Below are 12,591 nucleotides of genomic sequence, written 5' to 3'. Positions count from 1 at the left end.
TGTTTCATTTCCTTTGTGTGTTTACATCTGTAAAGACCACAAAATGGCTCCTACTAAGCGACAGGTATCCGGTTCATGAAAAGACGCAATCTCTCCATCCGCACACGGATTACTATTTCACAGCAACTGATATTCCTGTGAACCGCACTGTGGATACAACGGGAGCACGTACGGTGAATATTCGCACCACAGGGAATGAGAAGTCATCCTTCACTGTGGTTCTAGCTTGCCATGCTAATGGCCAGAAACTTCCACCCATGGTGATATTCAAAAGGAAGACCTTGCCAAAAGAGACCTTTCCAGCCGGCGTCATCATAAAAGCTAACTCGAAGGGATGGATGAAGAAAAGATGAGCGAGTGGTTAAGGTAAGTTTAAGTTTACGCGAAGAGGCCGGGTGGCTTTTTTCACGCAGCTTCGTCCATGTTGATATACGATTCCATGCGCGCCCACATCACGCTGGTTTTAATATATTATTAAAGTTTGACTGACCTATCTGACTGTTTTTTTGACATTCCTTTAGCGCAGTTAGATGCGGCTTACAACACGGGGCGGCTTATAGGTGGACAAAGTTTTGAAATATGCCGTTCATTGAAGGCGCGGCTTATAACCCACGGCGCCTTATGGTGCGGAAAATACGGTATATAATATGCATTTTGCATAATATCCGGGCATGCCAATAAACCAGGGGTGCTCATTACGTCGATCGCGAGCTACCGGTCGATCGTGGAGGCTGTGTCAGTCGATCACCAGCCAGGCATTAAAAAAATAGTCCTAAAAATGAGCGATCATAAATCTTCACTATGACTTCACTTTGGTCACTTGATTGACATTCACGGCACCCGAGGGTCTTCTGAGATGACGCTGGCTGCTGCCAGCTCATTAAAATTACCGACAGGAAGGCGAGAAACACTTTATTTCAACAGACTCTGGCGCCGTACCTGTCGTCAAAACTCCAAAGACCGACTGCACAGTTGCACAATAAAAGTGCTGCTTCATCCTGCTTGCGCTACCAAAATAAGAGTCTCAGAAAGCTGGCGTGCACAAGCTAGCAAGCTACGGAGTTTGCCGACAATGTATTTCTTGCAAAGTGTATACAAAGGAGTACGGAAGCTGGATAAATAAGATGCCAAAAAGCAACCACTTCCATGTGGTATTGGACAGAAAGGAGGACTTTTTTTCTCTTCCATTCAAAAAATGCGGACGTTATCGTCACCACTGTCTGATTCCTATCAATGCAAGTCATCAGAATCAGGTAATACACCAACTTATATTCTTGTCTTCATGAAAGAAAGGAACCTATATGCGTTAAACATGCTTGTATTATCATTAAACACCTTTAACTTATTAACAATATTAACTATATGTGTTAAACATGCTTGTATTATCTTTAAACACCTTTAACTTGTTAACAATATTAATTATATGTGTTAAACATGCTTGTATTATCTTTAACCACCTTTAACTTGTTATCATTAACTATATGTGTTAAACATGCTTGTATTATCTTTAAAAACCTTTAACTTGTTAACAATATTAACTATGTGTTAAACATTCTTGTATTATCATTAAACATATTTAATGTATTAACAATATTAACTGTATGTGTTGCATTATCATTAAACATCTTTAACTTGTTAACAATATTAACTATATGTGTTAAACATGCTTGCATTATTTTTAAACACCTTTAACTTATTAACAATATTAACTATATGTATTAAACATACTTGTATTTTCATTAAACACCTTTAATTTATTAACAATATTAACTATATGTGTTAAACATGCTTGTATTATCATTAAACACCTTTAACTTGTTAACAAAAACATATGTTTCATAAATAAGTAAATATAAATGATATATATGAATGAGGTAGATCCCCGCGACTTGATCAATCGAAAAGTAGCTCGCCTGCAGAAAAAGTGTGAGCACCCCTGCAATAAACAGTTCTAAAATTTCATCTCCTGTATTTCTCGCCAAAGCAACATTAACAGTAGAACTCACAATGATGACAACATTATCGAACACAAAAATATATTAAGGAAAGTATATAATAGGTTGTGATAAGACATTTTAATTACAGTTTAAATACATTTTTTAAATTTTTTTCCATTAAAGTTTGATACAAGTTTTTATTTTGAATTGTATTATGAACATGCTTGGCCAATAAATCTAATTCTGATTCTGATTCGGCAAAAAGTGGAAGTGGGTGACATTCATTTACCTTCAATCTTTATATTCAGCGATTTTCTTTCACTGAAGCGGAAGCTAACTTCCCAAATCTCATCTGTAATTTTTTGTTATGAGGCAGTCCAGTCATCATAGTTAGTAATGCCAGTAGAGACATCATGTTCCCAACATTTCAACTGGGAGAGAACTAAAAGGGAACCAAAACTCACGATACTCCATGAAGTCTCATAACTACATATAGCTATATAATATAATGAGATATAATAAGTTATTAATCGAGGGATCGGAATTCAAATCTTGGTTGCTTGTGCTTGAAATATGAGCTCAGATAAAAAAATTCAATTCAGAATGTTAGTCTGACTGAGCAACACTTAAACCATTAGTAAAGAACTTAAGCAATGTCAGTTTAAGAACCACTACAAGCTTATAAATAACTATAGTGTCTACTGTCTGGTATAATGTATTTCTGAATTCCTTATAAAATAAGTTACAGCTGTATGTTCCACTGAGTTCCTTTGACCTACGGTTCCATTGTGTAATGGTAAGCACACTGGACTCTGAATGTTGAGTTCCTTTTGAAATATGACCGCAGGCAAAAGATCACTTAAAAAATGTCTATGACCGCACAACACCCAAATGTTCAGTAAAGAAGGAAGTCAAGCCATGTCAGTTCAAGAAACCGTACAAGACTATGATGTTTCAATGATATATGGACAATTATAGTGTCTGACAGTATTTATTCCTGAAGTCCCTATAGAATAAGTCACAGTTGTACAATATATTTAGCTCCAGCAAGCTATAAAGGGTTCCATAGTGTAATGATTAGCACTGGATCCGAGTTCAAATCTTGGTGGAACCTCTTTGCTTGCCCTTGAATTATGAACACAGCCAGAAGTTAAAGTTGAACCATTCTTATAATGCACAATTATTTCAACATTTTCATAAATAAAAGGTTTATTCAGTCAGTTCACGAAACAGTACAAGGCATATGTAAAACTATAGTTTCTGATATAACTTATTTCAGAATTTCTTAATTGAGCTACATACAGCTGTTATTTACAGTATATGACGTCACATCCGGTTCACGTACAACTCATTAAATACGTGTGGTGGTCAATCCAGCGTCTGTTCTCAATGGCGGCATTCAGCCTTTCACAATGAAAAATGCCCTATGCTTGCGTTGTTTTCGGCTGAAGGAACTGTTCTAATCGCGAAAAGTATAAGCGTTTCTTCAGAGTTCCTCGAAAAGTAATCAAGCAGGGCAGAAGAGTGCAAGATTTTACAAAACGACGAAGAGTAAAGTGGCAGGCACTCCAGTCAAAGGGAGCAGAGTAGAAGAATGCACACGTTTGCAGTAATTACTTTGTTTGTTTGATATACTTTTAACGTTTAGTGTTTCTCATTTAAGTATCATCTTGATATTATTTGTGTTTTCACACATTTTTATGGCTTTACGAGTGTTTCGTAAAGCACCAACTCGGCCAGTCTAAACAAAAAAGAGCAAATGTGAGGCCTCAAATTTTTAATTTGAAGGTCAAGGCAAGCGTTGCCTTAAAGTAGGGGTCATATTTTAGGGCACCAAGGCAAACATTATTTTCTTTCGAGGCAGGAGATTATATATATATATATATATACATATACATATATATATATACATACATACACACACACACAGGTATATGTAGATAGATAGATGGATATCTATATACACATATATATATATATATATACATATATATATATATATATATATGTATATACATATACATATATATATATATATATATATATATATATATATATATATATATATATATATATATATATATATATATATATATATATATATATATATATATATATATATATATATATATATATATATAGGTAAAAGCCAGTAAATTAGAATATTTTGAAAAACTTGATTTATTTCAGTAATTGCATTCAAAAGGTGTAACTTGTACATTATATTTATTCATTGCACACAGACTGATGCATTCAAATGTTTATTTCATTTAATTTTGATGATTTGAAGTGGCAACAAATGAAAATCCAAAATTCCGTGTGTCACAAAATTAGAATATTACTTAAGGCTAATACAAAAAAGGGATTTTTAGAAATGTTGGCCAACTGAAAAGTATGAAAATGAAAAATATGAGCATGTACAATACTCAATACTTGGTTGGAGCTCCTTTTGCCTCAATTACTGCGTTAATGCGGCGTGGCATGGAGTCGATGAGTTTCTGGCACTGCTCAGGTGTTATGAGAGCCCAGGTTGCTCTGATAGTGGCCTTCAACTCTTCTGCGTTTTTGGGTCTGGCATTCTGCATCTTCCTTTTCACAATACCCCACAGATTTTCTATGGGGCTAAGGTCAGGGGAGTTGGCGGGCCAATTTAGAACAGAAATACCATGGTCTGTAAACCAGGCACGGGTAGATTTTGCGCTGTGTGCAGGCGCCAAGTCCTGTTGGAACTTGAAATCTCCATCTCCATAGAGCAGGTCAGCAGCAGGAAGCATGAAGTGCTCTAAAACTTGCTGGTAGACGGCTGAGTTGACCCTGGATCTCAGGAAACAGAGTGGACCGACACCAGCAGATGACATGGCACCCCAAACCATCACTGATGGTGGAAACTTTACACTAGACTTCAGGCAACGTGGATCCTGTGCCTCTCCTGTCTTCCTCCAGACTCTGGGACCTCGATTTCCAAAAGAAATGCAAAATTTGCATGGTTGGGCGATGGTTTGGGGTGCCATGTCATCTGCTGGTGTCGGTCCACTCTGTTTCCTGAGATCCAGGGTCAACGCAGCCGTCTACCAGCAAGTTTTAGAGCACTTCATGCTTCCTGCTGCTGACCTGCTCTATGGAGATGGAGATTTCAAGTTCCAACAGGACTTGGCGCCTGCACACAGCGCAAAATCTACCCGTGCCTGGTTTACGGACCATGGTATTTCTGTTCTAAATTGGCCCGCCAACTCCCCTGACCTTAGCCCCATAGAAAATCTGTGGGGTATTGTGAAAAGGAAGATGCAGAATGCCAGACCCAAAAACACAGAAGAGTTGAAGGCCACTATCAGAGCAACCTGGGCTCTCATAACACCTGAGCAGTGCCAGAAACTCATCGACTCCATGCCACGCCGCATTAACGCAGTAATTGAGGCAAAAGGAGCTCCAACCAAGTATTGAGTATTGTACATGCTCATATTTTTCATTTTCATACTTTTCAGTTGGCCAACATTTCTAAAACTCCCTTTTTTGTATTAGCCTTAAGTAATATTCTAATTTTGTGACACACGGAATTTTGGATTTTCATTTGTTGCCACTTCAAATCATCAAAATTAAATGAAATAAACATTTGAATGCATCAGTCTGTGTGCAATGAATAAATATAATGTACAAGTTACACCTTTTGAATGCAATTACTGAAATAAATCACGTTTTTCAAAATATTCTAATTTACTGGCTTTTACCTGTATATATATTTCCGAATTGGTTTAACTGCCACCCGCCTGAATCTATTTAAAATCTAATTTTTTTTAATTTCAACCGCCCGACCCGACCCGACGCGACCCGACGCGACCCGCGGATAAAATCTTTTTTTTTTTTTATTTCATCCGCCCGATCCGCGGATAATCCGCGGACTCCGCGGTTGTGCCCGCAAACCGAGCATCTCTAGTGCACACTATATTGAAATATTTATTTAAATTGCCATATTAGACGTCTTTCAGTACTACATATATTGTCCCCACGGATGGTTCTTCAACAATATAGTGAAGCTATGGAAGCCCAAGATCTCAGCATCAGCAGTGTTGTTGTGACCAGTGTGGGATTAGGCCTGATGGCAGCAGGCGAGCCGGGGAGGATGGAGGAGGATGAGAGGGGACACACCACTTTGATTTCACTCTGCATCTGTTCTTCTCTTAAAACTACCAACACAACCATCATCATCATCATCATCATCAGCCATTTGCATTCCCTGACTGCACACGAACATGCTGGAACACTACATAGAGTATCCATCTTATGCAGCATGTTCAACTCTCATCACTCCATCATGACCAATGGAGCACTAGTAAACAACACTAGTAAACAGCACTAGTAAACAACACTAGTAAACAACACTAGTAAACAGCACTAGTAAACAACACTAGTAAACAGCACTAGTAAACAACGTTAGGAACAACTCAACGGTCATAGCACGAAATAAAGGTTATAACCTTTCAGCCGTTGGTGTTTTTATGTCTTTGTAAAAAAAAAAGAATTGTACCGAAACCATCAAATAGCCGTTTCACAAGCAGGTTGTAACGTCAACGTACATGTGAATGTACTCACGTCTCAGAAGGAGCGATGACACAACGTGACGTGATGATAATCCTTCGACGACACGCAATGCTCGTTGGGGATTTATTCCTCTCTTCCCGACACAAATGATGAGGAAAATAAGGAGAAAACACGTCACGGTGTGGTTTGTGGACGCCTCGGCGTGTTCCTGAGCAGCGGGGTTTTATCCAGACCTGCTAGGGACACGTGACTTGTTACAAACCACAGTGACGTCACGCGTGACGTCACTGACACGCAAGGGTGTGAGAGAGAAGTCCAAATGATGAATTATTGGCTACGTTTTATATTCATAAATGTAAAGTTTCTCAATACACGACCTGCTTTTTTGTGCTTTTAAAAAAATAATTAGAAATTTACTTTAAAACGCTTTCTACCTCTAACAACAAAAATGCTGTGAAAACTATGATGCTGTGTTCCAAATTTGAATTATTTACGGAACTTGTGTGAGCCACACACACACATTATTTAAAAAAATAAATAAATAAACAAAACAAGTACAGAAATAGTACAAAAACAGTTCAAAACAGCGCCACTCAATTAAGCAACTAAAAAGAATGCATATACACACACATATATATATATATGTATATATATACATACATATATATATATATATATATATACATATATATATATATATATACATATATATATATATATATATATACATATACATATATATATATATATATATATATATATACATATATATATATATATATATATATATATATATATATATATATATATATATAAATAAAAGAATGCATATACATACATACATACATATATATATAAAAGAATGCATATACATACATACATACATATATATATATATATGTATATATATGTATATATATATATATATATATGTATATAAAATAATGCATATATATAAATATATATATAAAAAAGAATGCATGCATATATATATATATATATATGATTTTATATATATACATATATATGCATTCTTTTATATATATATATATATATATATATATATAAATAAAAGTGCATATACATACATACATACATATATACATAAAAGAATGCATATACATACATACATACATATATATATATATGTATATATATGTATATATATATATATATATATATGTATAAGTATATAAAATAATGCATATATATATAAATATATATATAAAAAAGAATGCATGCATATATATATATATATATATATATATATATATATATGATTTTGTATATATACATATATATGCATTCTTTTATATATATATATATATATATATATATATATAAAAGAATGCATATATGTATATATATAAAATCATATATAAAATCATATATATATACATACATACATACATACATACAAGTATATAAAAGAATGCATATATATATAAATATATATATAAAAAAGAATGCATGTATATATTTATATATACATATATATATATATATATATATATATATATATATATGATTTTATATATATACATATATATGCATTATTTTATATATATACTGTATATACTGTATATATATATATATATATATATATATATATATATATATATATATATATATATATATATAAAAGAATGCATATATATATATATATATATACAAAAGCGAGAAAGACAATGTTTGCAAATCTGTTAAAAGCTCGGATTGATCACATTATAATGTTGCATATTATATATATATATATATATATATATATATATATATATATATATATATATATATATATATATATATATATATATATATATATATATATATATATATATATATATTGTTTTTTTCAAAGTCAAAATGATGATGTAAATTAGACACAATACGAATAATAAATAGTTCAAAAACGTATCGATAATAATTTACTACAATATATTTACTTTTTACAATAGTTAACACTTACAGTATGTGATTGCAATATGGGTGTTTCGATAGTGTTTTTGTTTTATGATTTATCTGTAGGCTACATATAGTGTAATCGATTAGTGCGCAAAATACATTTATAATCTGCAATCCGCGCACCTGGGTCTGATGAGGGCAGACGGCATAAAGACCAGCGTACCCAAAGATCCAGTGTCGGAACGTAGTTCTCTGTACTCAGTAAGCTATCGTGTCCATGGCTCCCCTCCCGCGTACTTGCTCTCTCTCTGTGCCTTCCCAGTTCTCGTGTCTTATGTCCTTTGTGTTTCCCTCAGTACTTTCCCTGTCTCCCGTGATCGAGCTGTGTCCCTCGACTCCCTGTTAGATTCCAGACTGCCCGCCCCCTCGATCCTCGACCCCTGCTTGGACACGGACATTTTGATGCCTCGCTATAACCCCCCCGACAACCTGAATGTCTCACGGACATTCGAGCCTGCCTTTACCCTCGAGGACTTCCGCCTCTCGCTCAACACTCACGGTAACACACAACAGTTAATTCCACACATAGTCTCACACACACACACACGTTAGGATTTTTGTCACACTACATTCTCTCGTTTATATTAGTATTGTTTATTATATATATGTGTAATAAATCATAGAGCTACAGCGCCCCCTTGTGGTCTGTGCCGTCTACTCCTCCTAAACGTAACCCTCCTTTTGTAAAAGTATATTTACTATGTCATACGTCTCCTGTGTTTCTATATTTTTAAGAGATTGTTTTAACTGGAATGCTTCAAATTCGTACATATTCGTGCTGTTTTATTATCTATTTTGACAGGTTAGTCAAATAAATATTGTTCCATCAATAACATCGAATAATCATCATGCAATTCAATCTGAGATTATGTTGTTTACTAAATTTTACAATGCATTTTTCTTTAAACACCTCATCCAATGGTTACCTTATAAAGTGGCTTGTGTGGGTATCCATCAATCCATCCATCCATTTTCTACCGCTTGTCCTTTTCAGGGTCGCAGGGGGTGCTGGAGCTTTTCAGCTGCATTCAGGCAGAAGGCGGGGTACACCCTGGACAAGTCGCCACCTCATCACAGGGCCAACACAGATAGACAGACAACATTCACACACTAGGGACCATTTAGTGTTGCCAATCAACCTATCCCCAGGTGCATGTCTTTGGAGGTGGGAGGGGCCTATCCCCAGGTGGAGGTGGGAGGAAGCCGGAGTATCCAGAGCATACTTGCCAACCCTCCCGGATTTTCCGGGAGACTCCCGAAATTCAGCGCCTCTCCCGAAAACCTCCCGGGACAAATTTTCTCCCAAAAATCTCCCGAAATTCAGGCCGAGCTGGAGGCCACGCCCCCTCCAGCTCCATGCGGACCTGAGTGACGTGTTGACAGCCTGTTCACACGTCCGCTTTCCCACAATTTAAACAGCTAATGATCGAGGGCGAGTTCTTGGTTTCTTATGTGGGTTTATTGTTAGGCAGTTTCATTAACGTCCTCCCAGCGCGGTAACAACACACAACAACAGCAGTCAAATTTTCGTCTACCGTAAAGCAGTTGGTCTGCCGTAAACAGCAATGTTGTGACACTTTTAAACAGGACAATACTGCCATCTACTGTACATGCATATGTGACCCACCCATAATGTGTCACATTTTTGTGTTGATTTATTTAGTTTATTTTGTGGTTTGAATTCGTTTTTGGAGCTGTCATTACACATTTATCAGTATTCACATTGGTCAGTAGGGGGCAGTAGGGCGTTTCTTCCCAATTGAATGCTATCACCTGCAGACCGGAAGTGTCTTGTCATTCTGATGAGCGCGACCAGTCTGTGAACAATTGAAACGTCCTGTGTGCTTTTTCCTCCTGTATAACAGGTTAGTTTTGGTGAATCAACTCACTGAATAATGTCCATGTGATCTTTATAAGTTTAAGTACACATTCTGATGGTGGAGCCTAACTCTAAAGTGTTTGTGAGTTGTAGTTTGTATTTGTGAATGAATCCAGTGCACAGCTGCAGTAATCAATACAAAAAGGCGACGTGAGTGCGCAATGTTTATATAGGAACTTCTGATCCTAATTCAGACTCCCAAATTAGAGCTCCCGTTTTCTTATTGATTTTATAATGTATATTTGTATAATGTGTGTGTTCTGAAATAGTGACAGAGAATAGAACAAGGATGGACAATCCAACCCTTAACTCAACAATGAGTAGATGAGTGTTATGTGTGTGTATATGTGTAAATAAATGAACACTGAAATGCAAGTATTTCTTTTATTTATTTATATATATATATATATATATATATATATATATATATATATATATATATATATATATATATATATATATGTAATAAAAAAAAAATATATAGCTAGAATTCACTGAAAGTCAAGTATTTCTTATATATATATATATATATATATATATATATATATATCTTAACCACGCCCCCAACCACGCCCCCGCCCAACCCCCGACCACGCCCCCACCTCCCGAAATCGGAGGTCTCAAGGTTGGCAAGTATAATCCGGAGGGAACCCACGCAGTCACGGGGAGAACATGCAAACTCCACACAGAAAGATCCTGATCGTATTGTGAGGCACATGCACTAACCCCTGTTCCACCGTGCTGCCCCTTGTGTGGGTATCTCACTATAATAATACTGCCTTGGGCATGAAACTCTGGCGCCATCTGCTGGATGTGAGGTGTAAGTACTGGCACGTACAGTTGAACCAAAACTCAAACATTACATAATTGATTTGCTCAATAACTGCATATTGTAGTTACAGGATGTACATAAACAACATGCAAAACATTTATAATAATTTTATTAATGTATTAATTTCACCAAAATTCGTATCCTGTAACTTGGTTTCGTTTGTCTTTATTTTTATTTGAGATGTTGATTGGAAACACTAAATTGACCCTAGAGCAGGCCTGGGCAATTATTTTGACTCGGGGGCCACATATAGAGAAAAAAAAAAGTGTCTCGGGGCCGGTACATCTATTTTTAGGAACACTAATACAAAACCTCACAATAATGTCTGATTGAATGCTAAAAACGTTATGACAGACGCCTTAAAAAACGTAATGGAATTTTACATTTTTATATGAACGATAAAACACTGAATATTGACAAAATATGAATGTCACACCCCCTTTCTGTCAAGACTTAGACCATGGCTTGGTTTGTTCTCCCGTGGTGCAAATGAACATTTGTACCAGACATGGCGTGAAGGTGAAGACATATTTAATTTTACTATAACAAAAAGAACAAACTAAAGGCGCGCGGAAGTACAAACTTGACAAATGAAACCAATACTTGCACGTGGGCAAAAAACTAAGGACATAAACAAAAGTCGCTAACTGTGGCATGAATAAAAAAAAACTTACTTGGACAGGGCATAAAGTACGCAGAGGTAAACAGAGTGTGACAGGGGTATGATGTCGCCAGACAGACAGCCTGGCAACTGCAAGCTTAAATAATAGTGACATGATTAAAGACAGGTGCGTGAGTCGTGAGGGCAGGTGAAAACTAATGGGTTGCTATGGTGACAAACAAGAGTGCACAATGAGTCCAAACGTGGAACAGGTGAAACTAATGGGTAACTATGGAAACAAGACAAGGGAGTGAAAAGCCAGAAACTAAAGAGTCCAATAACTAAACAAAACAAAACATGACATGACTAAAACAAAACATGATTACACAGACATGACACTTTCAATCGACATATTTTACAAACAAGTGAAACGCAACAAACAGTGAAATATGTACACGAAGGGTACAAAATAAACCCACCTACAATCTGATACATCTGATATTTGCTGAATTTCCTTCAGGGATCAATAAAGTACCTTCTATTCTATTCTATTCTATATATCACTAAGCTCTAGAACTTTGTTGGGAAAATCTCCTTCCGCGTCTGTGGAAACGCTCCCCGCCCACACTGCTTGGTGCCTCGTCTGAGCTGCTGTGATGTAGATGACCATAGTAACTAATTAGGTTACCATAGTAACTGGTATACCATCCATAAGTGCAGATTCCAACCATTGAAATACTTTGCATAGTTGAAGACTTACGGTCATTAGAAAACATCACTGCACATCATAATGGCAGCTACACTTTCCATTTAAAGATCTAAAAAAATGATTTGGGAATGTCCG

The 12,591-nt window shown here is 35.9% G+C and overlaps 1 protein-coding gene across 3 annotated transcripts in view; it reads right to left on the bottom strand.

Annotated features, from left to right (window-relative positions):
* Positions 1 to 9,480, bottom strand: part of dennd4a (DENN/MADD domain containing 4A) — a 94,523-nt gene extending 85,043 nt beyond the window's left edge. For 2 of the 3 annotated variants that reach the window (XM_061969467.2, XM_072913992.1), the window contains exon 1: positions 9,362 to 9,480. In XM_061969467.2, coding sequence (XP_061825451.2) covers positions 9,362 to 9,406 — 45 coding nt within the window. In that variant the 5' untranslated portion in view covers positions 9,407 to 9,480. Of the gene's footprint in view, positions 1 to 6,524; positions 6,688 to 9,361 lie in introns of those variants that run through there. The other variant, XM_072913993.1, reaches the window with a different exon arrangement.
* Positions 9,481 to 12,591: the final 3,111 nt, after the last annotated feature.

Source organism: Nerophis lumbriciformis, linkage group LG10 (genome assembly GCF_033978685.3).
Source record: "Nerophis lumbriciformis linkage group LG10, RoL_Nlum_v2.1, whole genome shotgun sequence".
Taxonomy (NCBI): domain Eukaryota; kingdom Metazoa; phylum Chordata; class Actinopteri; order Syngnathiformes; family Syngnathidae; genus Nerophis; species Nerophis lumbriciformis.
Note: the sequence above shows the minus strand (reverse complement) of the source record. Positions and strands in the feature narration are given on the sequence as shown.